Raw genomic sequence first — 19,353 nt, 5'->3', positions numbered from 1 at the left:
TGTGAGGAAACAGGATGCAGATTCTACATACAGCTATAAAGCCCCTAAATCTTAAATGGTATAGGAAGTAGACCAGAATATTGAGCTGTGGCATGGTGCAAGCAGCTGATGAACCATGCCAGATTAACAGTGGCACTCTTCATACCAGCTTGGTACCTGTGTGGTACATGTCAAGTCTATGCTAGCAGGTATTTCTATCTCCTGACAGGTCCCAAGTTCCAGACTTTTAGCCAACCATCCCACAGAAATAAGGTTTTATGGATACATGCAATGCTGCATCAGTATCAAAAAACAAGAGGCAGAAATCCTGTTGTGCAAATGGCACCACACAATTTACACGGACATAGTTAATCAGTTCCTGAAATGTAGCAGCTAAGTGGCTTTGCCAGTGCTGTCTGCCGGGAGCAGCCCAGGCCAGGCTGAACCCCAGCCAGCCAACTGCTACCTGTGATCACAGCTCAGCGCTCCGGCTGCCGCCCTGGTCCTGGCCAGTTTACTCATACAGACATTTTCCACCACCACATGTACAGGACACCTGCAAGGAGGAGATTGTTTAAAGGGCTAATCATGGGCTTAGGGGGCAGCAATGGCTTTAATCTGTGTGCTTTTACAGACTCATCATATAGCTTCAAGTCAGGCAAATGCTTTTCAACTTATTTTCTTCCTAGCTACAGATACTAATCTGCCTTCTTAACAGGACTATTATTATGTGAAGTATTATTACTATGAAGCTATGTAAAGCAATCTAAAAATACTGTTATCAGCTCCATGGTATACTCATTGCAATACAGACTAGCTCATGCAGAACCCTCCATTACAGCTGCACCTTTCAAATGACTGATATTCACCTGCAAATGCATTTTACAAAACCCAATTTGTCTATATGCAGTCAGAAAATTAAATAGGACAGAAGAGAGAGGAACAGTGAAGTTTAAGCACTGACCCACAGTTCAGGAAACCCTTCCCAATATTCAGGCCTCTCTCAAAGAGGCAGTAAGCAATTTTAGCCCTCAGATTGTCACCATAAATAATGAACTGTAAATTCCCATTGGGTCAGAATCTGTCTCCAGATGTGCACAGGTATCCTGTACTCATATGATTTGATGTATTTCAGAACCATGTATTAAAGAGAAGTGGTATACAGCCAGGAGCAAAAAGGCAGGCTTTCCTAGCAACCAAAGAATTCTCAGTAAATCCTCTTGTTTGTTTATTCTAGCACAGGTACACTCGAAAAGGCTATTGCTGAGCCTGATAAATAGAAGTCTCTGTATTTAAACACAATCGTGGGATTATGTATGTATCCTTTAGGGCAAATTAATTAGAAAGAATTGCCTGTTAGCAACTGAAAATTAATTTCCTCTCTTAAAGCCTTTGCTCTGCAATACTCATTTTCAAAATTAATGCTTCTCATTTTTATGCAGCATGCATGCTGCCCAAGTGCTGATGCTTACTCCACACAGCACAGTAAAAATTCTTCTGCTTAGACACTATTTGGGTCCATTGATGCAGTAATCAAACCTTATAATAAATGACTGCATAATTTTCAGAAACTGCATTTTCTGGCGTTTAAATTGTGGAAATATAAAACTAAAAAAAAAATTAATCTTTGTCATCCTAACTACATATCCTATTTTCTCTTGCATGAGTCCATTAATATATATATTATTCATTAATGCATGACCCAAATTCTAACCTTCTAGTTAAAATGACAACCCAAGATGTTCTTCTGAAGTTAATTTTTATCGTATTTTTTATTCAACATTTTTCTCAAATTATATTTTGAACATAAATACACAAGTTTTATGGCTCATGTTACAAAATACACTACTATGTGTTAGAAAACATATATAGAATATATCGTAGTGGTTACATTTGCTCCCTTTTTTCCTATTATTTTCATAACTTCTATTAATCTAGAAAAGCAGTATCAGAAAGCAAAATCCAACCTCTGAGCAGCACAGTCTACAACAGCTATAAGGACTATTTGTCAGCTGTAAGAGAAACTTTGGTTCCTGCCTGTTTTTACAGTAAGGTAATACCAGCAAGTTGCATGTCAGAAAGGAACATTGCCCTTTGTTCTCAGTTAGTTACTAAAATCTAGTTTATGACAATATGTATTTTTAAAGACTGACGTACAGCTTCTCTTTTGCTTTACACTTAGCAAGATAAATAGATAGGTATTTTCAAAATAGGGGAATTGAATGAGGGACCCATTCTTTTCTCACAGAAGTCACTGGCAAAACTCCAACGTACTTTCAGAAGAGCAGATTTGTAATTTGTTCTATTGACAGAACTGAAGAAAATTACATTTCAACTGACAGGATAAATGTCTCTTTACAACTCTCAAGATACTGCTAGAGGACCCTGTAATGCATGGATTTCCAGCTGAGTGTGTGGTGGACTCTACTTACTGCTCCTAGTGATCAAGATCCATCAGGGAGTAGATGTGATTCTCCAGTCCTGAAGGCAGGGACGTGGAATACCATGCCCAAGGAGCATGTGAAATAAAACCTGTGGTCTTTTTGCTGCAGTGTAGCCAAGGGATACTAGATTATATATGCTTTATACACAGAAGAATCTCTTAACTTGCTTTTCAGCATACATACATTAAACTGTACAATGTAGTACTTCCACACAGTGGGCAAAGAGCAGCTCCCAGGGCCATAGCTACGGAAGAGTATAGAAAATGAAACTGGCCTTGATCTCTCAAGCCAGGGGAGTCTAAGCAGGTCAGGCAGGAGAAGAAGAAAAGTTTGGGAAAATGTTGCCAGCTGCCTGGCTTAGAGGCACTCTGCTTTTTTCCATTTTTTTTTTTTTTTTTTTTTTCCCCTACCAGGACTCAAGCCAACACTAAGCCTATGCCAACACTGACAGTACCCAAGTGAAGTTGCAAGACACATAGCAAAAGTCATGGAAGAAAACCACATAACAGTAATGAAGATCCTAAGCCTACAATCCCATCTATAACAAGTAATCCTTTGTGACTCATTGAAATCCATGCTATTATGGTTCAATGGAAGATGTGGGCAAAACTTCTGAAATCAGGATGCTATTTTGGTGCCACTCTGCCTATTTTGGTGCCACTTAGCAGGCAAAGACTGCCTTCACCAGCATTCCCTCTGTCCCCCTCACCGGTGTCAGGCATCAGGGCAGTCCTGATGTTAGTCCAGTGCTCTGTCAAACTTGCTCAGCCAGCCTACACACCAATTCTGGGGTCACCTTGATAGAAAAGACTGAAAATTTAGACGTACACAGATCTGATGCAAAATTAAGAAAATAAATTTCAGCATCATTTTAAAAACACCAACCCTACTACTATATCCAACAAAAATACCTCAGTCTCTAGTACTGTTTGCCCTGAAATGGCACATGCTGGGAAACACTGTCCTTATGGTTGACAGTGATTTAAACTAGGCAGATTGAAACAAAACATAGTGGAATCAAGGCTTTGAATTAGAAGCAGCAAAAACAATTTCAGGGCAAATCACCCTCTTACTAGGACAATAATGGTACCAAAGTAGCCATAAATTTTATTCTATTCTAGTCAATGCATACATCTGATAAACGTTCTACTTCAGATTGCATTTTACTGAAGTGATGGATAGAATTAGAGTTCTTCACAAAATGGAAATTTAATCATTCTAATTTCTCTGTATTTCAATGTACTGAGGAAGGAAAAAAATGTTCCCAGCAACTCTGTTCAACAAGTTACCTGCATTAAACAGATTTTGACTGAAGGATGTGTCTCGTCACCATTTCTGGCAATGTCTTTATGAGCTGAAGCATTTGTCTTGTATTTCATATGTGCAGAGATATTCTTTTCATATGTGAAAAGAAGGGCTTGCCACTGGCATTGTCTTTATGAGCTGAAGCATTTGTCTTGTATTTCATATGTGCAGAGATTAGTGCAGCAGGCATTTTCAGTACGAATCCCAAATTCAAAGTTTCCTTTGGAAATACATAAATTCATGACTAAAATGTTGATCAGGTCCCTACTTAGAATTCATCCTTTTAACAGTACCAAAGTGACAACTTGCCCATCTGAGGGAATGAAGCTGCATCCCACTTTTCCAATTCCCATTTACAGGGCCGTGCTTTGCTGAAACTGGGTGAAAAGGAGGGCTCGTCATTCAGGTATGACCATATCTCTGCTGTTGCACTGTGACAGTATTTGATAGATGCTTGCCTGGGGACACAGCACAACTCAGCTAATGTAGGACTCATAGTGATTACCTGTACTTGCTATAGATATTCCTATATTAGTATATATATCTTCCCAATTAATTACTTAATTAATAACTTTGTTATTAATTTACTGGATATTCATGCCTCCTTAAAAATGTTACAATCCATGTTTAGCTTTGATATTGAGTTGCAGAGGGAGGATGCTAGCAGCACTACAATGCACAGCTGTCCTGTATCTGTATTTTCTATTTGCCCAAAGCCACCACATCCCTGCAACTTTCTGTATAACAAAAACAAGCTGCATACACATCGCACCTACCAAGAAAATTAATGTGCCTTTTGTACTGCAACATTTCTAATAACACTGAGCATTAGAAATTACTATTCTTAAAAAAAATCTATGTTCTACGTTGAAATAAACACTGATTAATTAATTTAGCCAGTTTTGTTCCAACCAAACTCTGGTATGTGGGATGAAGTTTTAAACTATTATAATTCTTGCAAAATTAATACTAGCTCACATTAGATTACTTATGATTTAAAAATATTTGTTAATTTGTTAAAATCTACTCTTCCATGCAATGTGTCACTTTGGAAAAAGTAGAAATAACTGATTTATGCAAGAAGAAACCAGCATGAGACATGGCATATCTTCCTTGCCTTCCCTAAGTGCTATAGAACATAATTAAGATATTTATAAATGTGAGTATAAATAAGGTAAGAGATTCTAAAACCATTTTAAAGTCCCTAACATTCCTTTTTTTTCTAAGATCAAAGACAGCACCAATAGCTAAACATTTTCCAATACTCTAACACTGCAGAATGTTCTAAGTGTGTGAAGACTGTCTTGCACCCTTAATCCTGTGATCCAAGCCTACTGAAATTGCTCCCAGGTGTATAAAGCCTATCTGCTTGGGTCCTAAGTTGGCATTAGCCACAAAAGGATATCACATTTTTTTTAATAGCAAAAACAATCTGGGTTTAGTTCAGTTAGATATTTAATAGTGGGATTTGCCAGACCATCACTGAAGACACTAATTCATCTTGTCGTTGCTGCTTGGTCTTCTTGTTCACTCTTCTGTGTCCTTGGCCACCAGAAATTACTAGTACTGAACTTGCTTTCATTTTCTTAGATTTCTGTCTTTTACTTTTAAATGAGATATTTTGATCCTTCAGAAGCTCATAAATGTTGCTGTCCTCTGGTCTGTGTTCTAGGGAACTTGATCCGTGAGACAAAGTAAGGGATCCAGAAGATGATGACAAGTCACTTCTTTGTGCAATGGACCCTGCTGAATCCCCCAGCCAAACTGCAGTGTCCTGGGTGTTACTAAGGGAAGAGCCCGGTCGTTCACTGTGCAGAATGTTCTTTTGGTCATCGTCCTTAGGTTCTGAGCCAGGAGGGAGGCTGTTTCTCAATTTGTTTCTGTTCTTTTTGTTTATAGATGTAGCTGTTACAAGAAACTTGACTGGGCTATTGTGTGCATGGTATGACACCATTCCTCTTCCTGGAGCCAAAAGAAAAGACACAATTAAAGAACATTATTTCTCAGACCACAGTGTTCTACCATAATTAGTTCATGAAATTTGCTCAGAATAGCGTAACTCTTAAAGCCCTATTATGTGCATCCAGTCTTTTGCCTTGTGTGGACACAATTTACAGAAAAAAAGTAGTACAAAAATAATGTTCTACCACAAGTGTTTTAGGACTAATAAGTCAGCTGAAATATGGCATATGAACTTTAGATTATGTACTTTTGTGCTCTGGTCTCACTATGGCATGAGCACAGAAATACTGCTGGCTTTTTAGCTGGCATCAACACAAATGTAACACTGTGTTTTCTCCAGTAATCCCCACATATTTTGTGTACCCCAAATCAATCCTGTTCTACCTCTGTACCTTTCCAGAACAGTATAAGAACATCTGTTTTATTGCAACAGACCCATCCACACTGTAGAACAGGAACTAAAACTCATCCTTCTGGTTGTCTAGTTACCATTATAGATTCATAAGGAACTGACTGAACAACCATTTCTTCTCCTTTTTTTTTAAGTATTTAATCAGTGATATATTGGTGGTACAAGGAAGATTTACACAGTGCAAATCATTAGAATGTATGAAAAACAAATTGCACATAGCCAAATTGAGAAGCTGTAACAGAATGAATAGATTTGCCTTTTACAAAAAAAAAACAAAAAAAAAAAAAAAAAAAAAAAAAAAGGAGAAAAAAAATTGAATTCTACCAAGTAAGCTACAATATTAAAAAGAGCTAGGGAGCAAGGGGAAAAGACCACAAATCTTATAAATCACTACATCCATCCCTAACTCCCAAGTGCATTTCACATTTTAAGAAAGCAGATTCTGCTTTTACAGGAAGTACATTCATATAAAGATGAATTATCGCTATTGGAAACATAATGGGGAAAAGCCACAGTTTTTAAATTCAAAATACAGTTATCAAAGACTATAAAAACAGATCTCTAAATGTAATGTTTCTAGGTCTGTGATACCTGGCAAATCTTGATGCCAGATAAATGCAAGAATATATGATATAAGCCAAAATAATAAAAACAGAAAATGGAAGAATGAGAGATTTTTTGATTCTGCAACTATGCCTATTCTTGTAATTGTATTTTTTTTCACCTAAGATAGGTTCCAGATTTTTACAAAGCATTCATCCTGTGTCATACCAGATTATTGCTGCGTATTTTGCTGAACACAGAGGATTTAATTTTCATTTTGTTAAGTTACATAAGCTTTTTTTTCCCCCTGGAGGAAGCTGCAAACAGCTTGCCTCATAAAATCTGCCAGCTTCCCTCTGCAACACAGAAGCCTGAGCAGAATTCTGAATCCAAAACACTGGGGAAAAGCCCCTATTAAACACACATTTAAAACCTTGCTTCTAATAGTAGCCTAAACATTTGTATAGTGATATAAGCATTTGTGTGCTTGTATTTCAAATGGGGTAATATGAAACTAACTCATAAATACATCTCTCCAGAATGCAAAAACCTTGATCACTGTTGAAAAAATTAAATATATACTCTCATATATTCCTAGTCTCCAGTTTGGGGGAAAAGGGAACACAATCAATTTATTCAAAAACCAGTTAGACAACTTGCTCATTTTTAAGTATCTGTGTCTCTAAACCTAATGCATCTATTTTCCCTAAATCTGGAAATAAGACTGTCTGCATTCTCTTCTCATCCCCATATATTTGGCTGTACTCCAACAGGATTAATGCCTATCTCTTAAAGAAAAATAGTTGTCCCCTCTCAAACAACTGAGACAAAACTAGACAAGTATCTGGATAATACTGTAAAGCTTAGAAAGAACAACAAGTGTAATTTCATCACACAGCTCCAACTTTTATCTAAACAATACATATAATTTGGCAGATTCACTTAAGTTACTGGCAGAAGAGAAGTGACATCTTCAGTACTCGATCTGTTTGAGAAATTTCACTCACCAGTTACTTTGGGAATCCCCTGCAAGCGTGGCACTGGTAATGCTACTATAATGCCCAGGTTTGTTCCAACCAGCAGCAGTCCATGGCACACCAGGAGGCTGGTCACAGAGACACGCTGCTGCCCTGTGGAGTTTAGCAAGTGCTCCATTACTGAACAGTGATGACCTTTGCCTAGATCAAAGCAACTTCAGGCAAACACAATCAGCTGGACCATCTCAATTCAGCAAAGCACTCATTGTAAGGTGAATATTTTGTTGGATTATGGAATTACACTTTACATACATGACAATTTAAATATTATTGAACATGTGAAACATTCTGCCCTAAATTTCTGAACCACAGCATCCAAAGGTAGACACAGACTGTCTCTATAAACATGCTTTTATGAACAGGTTATGTTTGTATATTCCCAATAATAAAACAGAAAAACATTTCACTTCACAATACTCAGTAACACTCTATACTCAAAACTCAAGGCTGCTCATGATTATTTTTTTTTCTCCTAGTTTTTAATCTGTGAAACTCTATCGGAAGTGCTGTGTCCACCTGTCTAAGTTTGGGTCCCCACATACAAGAATGGCACTGACATACTGGAAGAAGTCCAACCAAGATAATCAGGGGACTGGAGATATTAAAGGAAGTGCTGTCTGCACCTACCTGATGGAAGGATGCACAGAAGATAGACTCTGTCCACATGTGCACAGTGATATAGTAAGACACAAAACGCTCAAATTTAGAGCATGGGAAAATTTTATTATACACAAGGAAAAGCTGCATCACCATAAAGGTGGTCAAAAACTGCAATGGGTTGCTCAGAGAGGTGGTGGGATCTCCATCCTATGCAGAAGTATTTAAAATTTGGCTGGACAAGACTCTGAACAACCAGGTCTAATCAGTCCTTCTTCTTGAAGGATGAACAAGACTGCCTCCAGAGTAAGTTCCTACCAAAATTACTCCATGATTCTATGGTTTTCTACAATATTATTTATAGGATTGCTATTTTTCTAGCAAAAATAAAGTAATTTTTGCTTGCAATGGTGGCTAAAAATATGTTTGATTCCATTTAAATGGATTTTCAAAATGTCCTTGCCAAGCTTCAGAAACTGAAGCTATGATCTGCCCAAACTTTTGCCCAAGTTTATGGGGAGGAGCATTTAAACTCTGCTCGAAGCTCAAGAAGTTTCAGGTCCAAAACATACACATTCTTGGATTTATTATTAATTCTACATGTAAGAGAGCAGTCATTCCATCTTCATCATAGCTCTCAAACTGTGAATCACTTCATCAGTAGGTCTAGAATTTGAGTTCCACATTTGACTTGACTTGAGTGAACCCTCATGTTCAACACTCTGAAGAAGGATCTTAATTATGGTGTTTCACAAATGAATGCATTTTCTGTCTTGTCCCTTGAAGCTGAGCTAATTTACATCCAGGAATATATGAATTACAGACTCACTGGGAAAGCAGGGAAGGAGCAGCTTGACAGTCACCCAAAGCACTTGACTGGAAAACAGGAGGCAGACCACAGTCCAAGTCTTTCCTCACAGAACTTTACAAAAACAAATACTAACCCAGCAATGGTGTGTTTTAAGAAACTGACATAGGATCAGATCTGGAATCCAAGGTCTGTCTATCTAAAAGCACATCCTAAAACACCCTAAAGGCACAATGATTAGGTCATCCCGGTCAGGTGTAACAAGGACAAGTTTAAAAGGCTCCATCTACTTGTGCAGACCTTCAGAGACTACTGTTGAGTTCCATGAGCTATACATGTTTATTCTGGTAGGACACATCATCCTTCCTCAGCTAAATAAGCAAGAATAGTCTATGTTGTACACAAATTACAAATCTTTTTAATCTTTTTTGCCTTTTCAATGGCTTTGTTGTTTAGTTTGGTTTGATGTTAAGGTTTTTTGGTTGTTTTTGGGTTTTGGTTTTTTTTGTTTGTTTGGTTGTTTGGTTTTTTTTTTTTGTTTTTTTTTTGTTGTTGTTTTGTTTTGGCTTTTTTGAGATATTAATGGGATTAATTTAGTTTCCAAAAAAAAGTATACAAAGGCACTCCTTCCGCACAAAAGAAGTTCCAAATAATGCCCAAACCTCTGTGCTCTGGAGTTTACAAAAATCAGTATTTGAATTCTGTGATTTAGAGCTCAGGCTTGCTCAATTTATTTGTGACATGTGAGCCCTCTCCTACCACCTGCAGCACAGCAAGTGCAAGCTAAGGTACAAGCTTAGCTTAACTTAGAGCTTGTTCTACAAACTACACAAATACTTGAGCACAATTTTTTAGCTTTTAATATTATCAAAAGCTCCAAGTGCACTGCTGCCTCTTAATCCCCTACAGAAGCAAGATGCTCCTGTTTTTAAACAATAGAACTTCGATGCTTTTTAAGCATTTAAAAGACAACATTATATTCATGATTTCATATTCCAAACCTGAAGCAACTTTTAGACAGTAATTTTTACCTGGCAAATATGTGTTACTGTTTCCATAGGTAAAACCAGCAATTTATCAGCCAGCAACTTAGAATATTAAACACTGACCACAACCTAAAGCATGAAACAGCTACAGCAAGGTCAAAACAAAAATTGCTTGCTGTGAAATCTTGGAAAAGCAGGAAACATCTGCATCTGAGAAGATACTTTAAACAACATAAAACAACTAAAATATATATATATATATATACACATTAAAAATACACTAACTTAAAATATTTATGTATCTGCTAGCCAAGATTTGAATCATATTTGTCTTTGTTATTTTCTGACTTTTTGTTTTGATGTATTTCAAATTCAGAGAGAAATAGTCAATCCAATTCCCCAGAATATATTATGCAATAAGCAGACAAATTAACCAGTTAAGAAGGGAAAATGATAAACATATTCCAAAACCAATAAAATACTCATCTTTAAATAGCAACTTTTACATCACACTGTCCCAATGAGGAAAAAACTGTTAAAACGTGTAAAATAATCTGACCAAGATCTTGATTTTACAGGAATTGAAGCCAATAATTAAGTGTATGGTTTGCTCTGTGTTCACCCTTCTCAGGTCTCCATTACAACAACCACCAGAGCTGGATAAATCCTCACAGATCTGAATTCAACCTCAATTAGGTGCAAGGACATTGCTCCATATCCTCTTACATGGCCATGCTGCTCCTACAATGTAAAAAAACAGCCCACTGTACAGATCTGCTGGGCTGACCTGAAGTTTTCTCATCTTTTTGTCATTTCCCAACAGCAATCATAAAGCAACTGCATTTCATGCTCTGGCACCTGGCAGGGTGGGAAAAAAGCAAGCTGTAAAGCCTCATAGTAGAGTTGGTTTTCTGTAGAGAGGAAATTATACCTTTTTTCCTTTGCTTTTGCCATCTGTTTCCAGGAAACACACATGCCATGAGAGGACATACGGATATAAACAGAATATGGCAAGTTAAGCAGAAATTGTCTCTTTGTTAAACAGGTAACCTGTCATCATCCATATGAGCAATGAAGTATGAAGGCCACTGTAATTACAAGTCTCTTCAGAAGGGCAAATTCTTGTAGAACTGAGAGCAAAAACATGTTTAAGGATGTTCTTTAATAAAATACTGACTGTGACTATGACAAACAAGTGGTCTGTTCATGTACAGTATGACTTTTTTGGTGGGCTGTAACAAAGGCTGGTGAAAAACGGATCCTTCAGTTACAGATCACAAAATTTAAGCATAAACATTCTCTACAAATTATATATGTTGCACTAGTGAAGTGTGAGTATTTGTCTTCAAATGTTAATAGATTTCTTTGCTGCTCAGTATGCCTCTGTTAAGATAATAGAGCTGTGCTTGGGCTCCTTAAAAGCAATACAGCTGTACTGTGAATCCACAGTGAAGAAGACAGTGAAATAAACAGCTAGCTGGATCTATAACAATGATTATGTTCTTCCTCTCAACCATTCTCTTCCTTTCTCACATGGCATTTGGTCTTTCGATACAGAACACAAACTTGTTATATATCATTAAGAAACATTTTTGATGATATATGAAGTAAAGGTAGTGCAGACTGGTCTAGACTAAATGTCTATCCCACAGTCACCTCTGTGATCCTGGTTTCATTTCCAGTCCTGCATTCCAACACACAAACTTTCCACAGCTCCAGAAAGTGAGAGCCCTCCGATCTCCAAAACTCAGAAGGGGACTGCCACAGATTTAAAATTACCTCCAGCAGGTAAAAGAATCTGTCAGACACAGTCTGTTTTTTCTCACTACTAAACTTCACCAAATCATAAGGACAATTGCCTTCTGTGCCATTTCACTCCCCTGTGATTCTGTCCTTTACAAGACAGAGAACTGTGATACTTAAAACTGTCTTCTCCTAAGAACAAAATTGGGGAAATTTACTGCTATGAGAACTCAATATTAAGGTTAAGACCCTCCTACTCTGCTGACTGTAGTTATCTTTAAAGTACTGTAACTCACAGTAATAATTCCTAACAGTGACAGTAAATTTTTCTTTTACTTGTACAGTATAACAACAACAAAAAAATTCATTAACCTAAGGAAGCAACATTCCTCTTATTTACATTACTTTTAAGTGAAGACATCTCTAGGTAGTCTATTGGGCTAGTAACACATCAGTTACTCCTAAAATCCAGGGAAAAGAAGCCCAGCTTCTTTAAAGCTATACAAAGATCTTACCTTTTTATATCTCTCTTCTTAAGACTCTTAGCAATATTTTTACACAAATTTCTTCTCTCATTTCAACACCACTTGAATTTTTACTTATCTGTTATTTCTGCATATTAAGGAACTTCTACTTAATTTCAGAAAGCTAATAGAGCTGTTTACTTTAAATGTCATAAAAATCTCTCATGAAGGCAAATACATATATTGTAAATATACAGCTATTTCACCATGTTGTAATTCAGTTTCACTTTGTTGTTTTTTTTATCCTTTTTTATCTTTATACTATACAGAACTTGGTAACTTGATTCTTTAGCTCCTTTCAATTCCAAAACTGCTGCTTTGTTATGTAAACCTCCTACTACTCTGTCTTTTAACTTTTGTTGTTGCAGCATTTTGAGATCATATAAACAGGCCAGAGAGCTGCTGCTAAATAATTGAAATTCAGTTCATTTTTAGAAAGGAGTCTCCCTTTGAACATTTGCTATAATAATGTCCTACTCCCAAAATAGCCTTCCATTTCCATTCACTGGTGTGCTTTCTGTGAAGACATTGAGGAAAAAAAAAAAAAAAGGAACTAAAATGGGTAGGAATGACACCAAAGAGCTCTAATTAGCTAAAACTCTTTTACAAAAATAATAGTATGTTACATCAGCAGTTTTATTGCCATGACAATGAACACAAAGCTAAATTTTTGACTATTTTTACATGCAGAAAATATGTATATGGGAGGTTTTACTTCCCTTTTTCCTCCTGCTATGAACAGCAGAATATACTAAAAGTTCATTTAAAGTTCTTTTTACAACTGATCTTGATTTCTTTGCACAATTCTGATGAATTCAATCAAATTATCTATGTAAAGGCAAGTGATTTGCTGCTGTTCAGTGCTGGACCTACGGTCAAACACCACATGTAAAAAGCACCCGGTCTAGAACATAACAAATAGACAAAATTTATAATGGAGTTTTATTGCAAAGCTAATGTAATCTGAAAGAAAACAAGCTAAGAAGAAGACATTGAAAAAGTGAAACATTTTTGATGTAAGATTCGTACCTGACTCCTGTGAGAATATAAATATAATCTCTGTGTGGGAAGAACTGGCTTCAGCTAGAAAAACTAAGCAATAAAGCTGGCACACATATTGCCCATAAAAACTGCAGAACCTTGGTCTATTCCAGTCTATGAACAGGGAGAGACAGAAAGAATGGTTGTCCACTCATGGATACCTCATGCTCAGCCATGCCAAGACCACTTTTCTGTCTCTCTCCTCCCAGCACAGTCCCAGCTCCCACCTGATGTGTTGCTGATGCTGAGGTCCTTGTCATCCACTTGCTAAACTGATACAAGCCATTTCAACTTATTGCTTATTGAACAGCTTCTGTCTTAAAACACGTAAAGAGTTTTAATTTTTAAATTTTTATCCTAACAACCACAGGTTAGATTTAAAACTAATAATTTCATTCACCAAATTAGAGCTCGGGTCAGCAAAACACTGAACACACTCCAAAATGGCAGCATGTGAGTGGTTCAGCTGAGTTCCCTGGATCTACTGATATAACTAAAAGTAAGAAAGTGGTTTTTTGGTCCAGATCCTAGGCAAAATGATTCCATCATGTACTAGATTCTAAGCTTCCAAAAGCAAATGCTAATCTCTGCAAAGTAAACACAATTTCATGATAGATTACATTGTCCAGCTGTTTCAGAGTCACACAAAAAATATGACCAAACAGAAGAATCCACCTGCTTATCTCAACCTGCTGTTACTCGGCCAGCTCACTGCACACATTGTTCACCAGGCAGGAGATGGACTATGACTTACTGTAGTCAACAGTCAGGAGACACTTACCAGACTCAAAGTCTGAGATGAATCTTGTGATTCTAGCCTAATCTACAGCACCAAAGAACAACAGTGATAAAACAAAAACGTTACCATGTGATGCAATTCAGCTACCTGGCAACATATTGTGAACAGGTGTGGCAATGTTAACATCCTGGAGGTGTTTCAGCGTCTCTGTGTGGAACAGTCGAAGGGCAGATCCTGATGTGAAGGCAATCCAGACTCCCACTCCAGCCACAGCCATGTGAGAGATAACCATCCCTTCCTCTTGATGGGCTTCAAAATGGTTCTGCAACAAAATGCAAGTCAAGGATATCACTCAACCTTTCTTACCAGCTTTTCAGTGTAAGCACCGTATCTTCATCCTCTTTGACAAGGACAAAGCTTCCTCTGCCTTGCTCAGTATATGTTCTGACAGAAAGGTATGATGTGTTAATTTCCCTGGGACTTTTTTTGGAAATATATCATCATTAGTATAGAAGGATTCTCAGCTCTTGAGGCAGGGTTCCACCTAACAGATTAACTCAGATTTTCTAGTTTTTAAAAATATTGCATCACAGGGGCTGGCAAGCCCAAAACAGCTCAGACTTAAAAGGATTTTGTATTTCTTTATTTATACTCCTTTGAGGAAACTACCACAGCTGTTCTTTTATCTACAGCAGAACTTATATTTCAACAATATAAAATACTTTTCTTTTGTTCTGCTGGGGATCATTTCATAACAAGAATAACAATGTAATAAAAAGTCATATTGAGAAAGTAGAGTGTTTAAGAATACAAACACACAATTATTTGCACAATTACACACATAGCAATGTCAGCCTTAATACGGCAGTTTGGTTTTTGATGCTTCTGAATTTCACAAGTATTAGCTATATTGTTTTCCTGTCCTTCAAAGAATTGGTGCTTCTCTTTCTAAATGTAAGTAACGCAACACTTTGATGATAGACCTTTTTCCTTGATCTAGAGCCAGTCTCTCTCTCTGTATGTCTCTATTAACATGTGCGATAAAGCTGTAGTAAAGTTTCTTAATCATTAATAAGAAGGAAGGATTGTTTTCCCTCCAGTTTTGTCTTGTAAGAAGACTGTCTCTGAAGTTGAACACAGCCTTTTATTGTTGTGCCAGCTATTATCAGAGAGCCAGTCTGATAAACACAAAATTTACTTAGCTAAATAAATGACAAACTGTTCCTTGGATAAAAATCTCTCACTGAGGAGTATGGAAGTAATAAGTGCTCTAATATTCACTTAATGTATTATATATTATTTATTACATTTGCAGATAAAATGCAGAAGTACCTCCTCCTTCCTTGTGAAATACACTTAAATTTTTTCAGGTGTTACAATTAAGTTCCATTTTGGCATTTTTTTCATTAAAATTTAAATATAATAAGGTTATAGATATATTGTCCAAATTTTCCATCAAAATTCAACTAACAGGCTGAGATCAGAGACAAAGAATAACTTTTGGTATTATGTTTACTAAGCACTTAAATTTTTTTTTATACTTTATTACTGCATCAACTATTATTTTCACAGAGAAATTTGCCGTTTAAAGAGGATGGGAATTATCTTTTGTGTTTTTCATTTGTTAACATTATTCTCCAAATGTTCAGTTTTAGTAAATAAACAGAATTTTCTCTTCAGCTGTCAGGCAGTGGTTCAGTTTTTGAGTGCTACTGTATTACCTTTTGATTCTTTGAATAACAACACTGCTGAATGTAAGGCAATCAACTCTGGCAGACACATTTATATTCACTGTTTTCCTCAGGTAACTAGTATTAATTCATTACCAAATGATACACACAGTTTGAAAATCATAAGATTTATTATACAGAAGAATTTATCCATTAAAAAATCTTTCAAAGTCAGAAACAGCCCTTATGACTAGATTTGCTGATATTCTAATCATGCATGTTCCATTGCAAAAAAAGAATTCTAAACTACTCACTTTTTTTAATAGATTCATACATCTCTACACTGGTGACTAAATGGCTTTTGAGAACTTCTAGGGGACAGACCCACAGCTGCTGAAGAGTGCTGAAAAGAGTGCTGACCAGCACTTTTTGAAATTAGAAGAAAAATGAAGAAGATTGTAAAAAACTAATTTTCTCTGGAGTGATCCAACCACAGCTGACAACTATGTTGGTGCCACTGAAAACAACTTGCACATGCATTTTTGTAACATTCCATTTTTACTAGCCAGCTCATTATACTCCCACTTAAGTCTGTCCTGCCATTTGTACAGCTGCCTGCTGGAACACACAGACCCAGTTGAAGTAAAACTGTATACTGAAAACATGACAAGGCCTGTAGAAAGAACTATTCTTCTCATTGAAAGGGTCCTCTAACATGGAGCAAGAACATATCCCAAAACTGCACCTTCTTATGCATAAATTTTTGCATAAAGGATATCTTTGACATCTGTTTCAATTACACGTCTATCTGAAAACCTGTGAGCTGGTCTTCTAAGTTTCTTTTCTTTTTATAAAAAGAAATACAGATACAAAGGAACAAAGATGACTTATTCCTTTTGTTATCAAAAGAATTGAATTAAATTGCTTTTTCTCTTTTAGTTTTCATACCTACATTCCTCTTGCCTGGCTTTTCCCCCTCAGGCTCTCCCATTCTAACTACAGCAGCACGGGAGCTGCAGAAGGCACCGGGGATGCCACAGCCCAGTGCAGCTCACCAGTGTTCCAGCAGTGTGGGACACAGCAGAGCCCTTCTTTTGAGGGAGTGCTCACTTACACCAAACTGCTGCACCAAGAGATGAACCACAATTTCTCCAAGTTTAGGTGAAGAGGACAATGGATGCCATTACCTTCGACATCAAACAAATGTCTTTCACTGCTTTAAAGAAGGTACAACACTTGGGCAACACACATTCATGCACAGGGATTTCCATATTTTTGTTTACTCAGACGAACATTTCAGTGTAACCCCTGTATAGATAGCAAAGTTTTAAAAACAAGACAAAACAGACTAGGATAGAATGACGCTCAACCAGTGACTTTATTAAATACTCTGGCACTTTCTGAAGTTTTGAAACAGGAACAAACTGCCTTTGCAGAGTACAAGGAGCTCCAGGCACAGAGACCATTATCGGACATATGTCTGTACCCAACTGCAATACAACTGTCAGATCTGGGGTCAAAACTAAGCGACAAATTTCTTCTTCACAGAAAGAGGATCAGAGTATGTAATTAATATATAACAGCAATTGATGCATTTCTCATGTGTGCCCTGCCAAAGATCTTGAGGCATTGTGCCAGTTTGGGGCATTGTGCCAATAAAAGACATTACCTAAAACATTCTATTACAATAACATATCATTAGAACAAGTGAATCGAGAGTCTTACCCACATCAGAGGGGGAGAAAAGCAGAAGTGAGTAATATCCAAATCCAATATACACAATGCCAAACCTGCTCATTTACTAAAAATTATTTAAGAAAGAAAAAAAATCGTAAATAAAAATCTTAGCAAAGCAAGAAGGCATGGAATGAGATTTGTCTTCAAGGATAATGTACTTTGCACTTAGCAAATGCACACACAGTTAAATATGAGATACCTGTGAAGCAAAAAGTGCCTCACAAGGACAAGTTTAAAAAACAGACTTGAATATGCTCATGGACTTGCACAAACATGGCCTTAAAATCTTGCCAGATGCCTTTACAGATAAGGTACATGACACAGAGCACATAGTATACATGCACGACAGTAGCAATGAAGTAGCAAGCAGCTGCATTGCAGTATACAGGGAGTATCTCCACATTATGTATATGGAAATACAAAGGAGTTCAGTGAAGAGGGAAGAGTAACAGGTGAGCCCTGTGCAACAACTGGATTCCTGCTGATGGAGTGAAGATCAAGTTTATGCAAAAGATATTGAGTCAGATCATTACAACTAACTTTCAGTGAGTGAGCACAGAGGGAGAACAAACATTTCCTTGCTCCTGCTTCCCCTCATAGCAAATATTCTGCTCTTCACAGTATGGAAGAGGCAGCTCAGATGTTAAAATATTTGATATAAACAGAGTTTAAATTGCTGCATATATTGTATAATATCAAAACAATATTGCCAGTGAACATGGGAAGGACAACATAGCAGATCACTTTTGGAAACATAAACCTAGGAAGTTATCAAAACAAGCCAGGTCACTAAGTAGGCAGCAACACTGAAAACATTAGAGAACTGTTTAGTCTGGTGAGATGATGAGAAAAAGATCAGTATGTCTTAATACCCATAAAGAAGCAACAGAAAATCATCACTCATTCACAATTCTATGAAGAAGATGACACGCTATGCCATGGATATTTGTGTGAAATTAAAAAGATGACCCTCAGCCAGATGTACAGAAAATCATCATGTTCTTGAAGAAACTCATTTATATTGAAAAAACATTATTCAACCCATATGCACCATTTCTTATCTGTTGCTTGCTGCAGCACTTATTGTGTGTGCAACAGACCTATAATAACCTGAGCTCTGAATACAACAGATGGCTTAGCTGAGAAATGAGAAGAAACCTCCTGTGATGCTTTTGTAGGAAAATCTGTAGTAACAGCTGAAAAATGAAACTGCCATGTCTGAGAGATATTGGTAGAGTACTTGTTATTTTATGTTTCCAAACTTCTGTTTTCAACACTGCAGTCCATGACATTTTACTGTATTATGACAGAGTAAGCTTTAAACATTCTTTAATCCTCAAAGTTTGTTTAACTCTGGGTTTGTTCTCCTCTGCCAAAACAGCCCAGCATAGCCCAAACTGCAGCCATACCACCAGACTTAGGGAGAGCTGTGTTACAGAATTAGGCCAGACTTGCCAAACCTATTTACAGAGATCTGGCTGTATGTATCCAGCCTCACACAGGAACAACCTGGCTGTGATTTCTTACCATTTTCCTAGTGAGAATCTGAGAGATTTTACTAAAGACTGTAAAATAGCAACCATGTGTCCCAGAGGCTGTGAAACTAACAAAAGTCCATTTCAAGCACCTATGCAAATCACTCATCCAAAATCTTTCCCTAATCACACCATTCAAACTACCAACAAAACAAGCCTTAAAGAAAAGCAAAGTAGGAGAGAATATAAGATCCATCTTATTAGATGAAACAAATCTCTCAGAAAACACAGAAAAAGACAGAGGAAATTAGGATGTTAGCTATTTCCCTGCAAACCCATGACAGTGACTCA

At 37.0% G+C, this 19,353-nt stretch overlaps 1 protein-coding gene across 5 annotated transcripts in view; it reads right to left on the bottom strand.

The window, feature by feature from the left end:
* Nucleotides 1–3,854: 3,854 nt before the first annotated feature.
* The window catches only part of ARHGEF10 (Rho guanine nucleotide exchange factor 10), a 106,712-nt gene continuing 91,213 nt past the window's right edge, over nucleotides 3,855–19,353 (bottom strand). For all 5 annotated transcript variants that reach the window (XM_041420554.1, XM_041420569.1, XM_041420579.1 and 2 more), the window contains 3 exons: nucleotides 14,268–14,442; nucleotides 7,653–7,775; nucleotides 3,855–5,690 (listed from right to left, as the gene is read on the bottom strand). In XM_041420554.1, the coding sequence (XP_041276488.1) occupies nucleotides 5,176–5,690; nucleotides 7,653–7,775; nucleotides 14,268–14,442 (813 nt within the window). In that variant the 3' untranslated portion in view covers nucleotides 3,855–5,175. The remainder of the gene's footprint in view (nucleotides 5,691–7,652; nucleotides 7,776–14,267; nucleotides 14,443–19,353) is intronic.

The sequence above is a fragment of the Onychostruthus taczanowskii genome, unplaced genomic scaffold (genome assembly GCF_017590055.1).
Source record: "Onychostruthus taczanowskii isolate IOZ18803 unplaced genomic scaffold, ASM1759005v1 scaffold11, whole genome shotgun sequence".
NCBI classification, from domain to species: Eukaryota; Metazoa; Chordata; class Aves; order Passeriformes; family Passeridae; genus Onychostruthus; species Onychostruthus taczanowskii.
The sequence above is the reverse complement of the archived record's forward strand: the minus strand, read 5'-3'. Positions and strand labels throughout refer to the sequence as shown.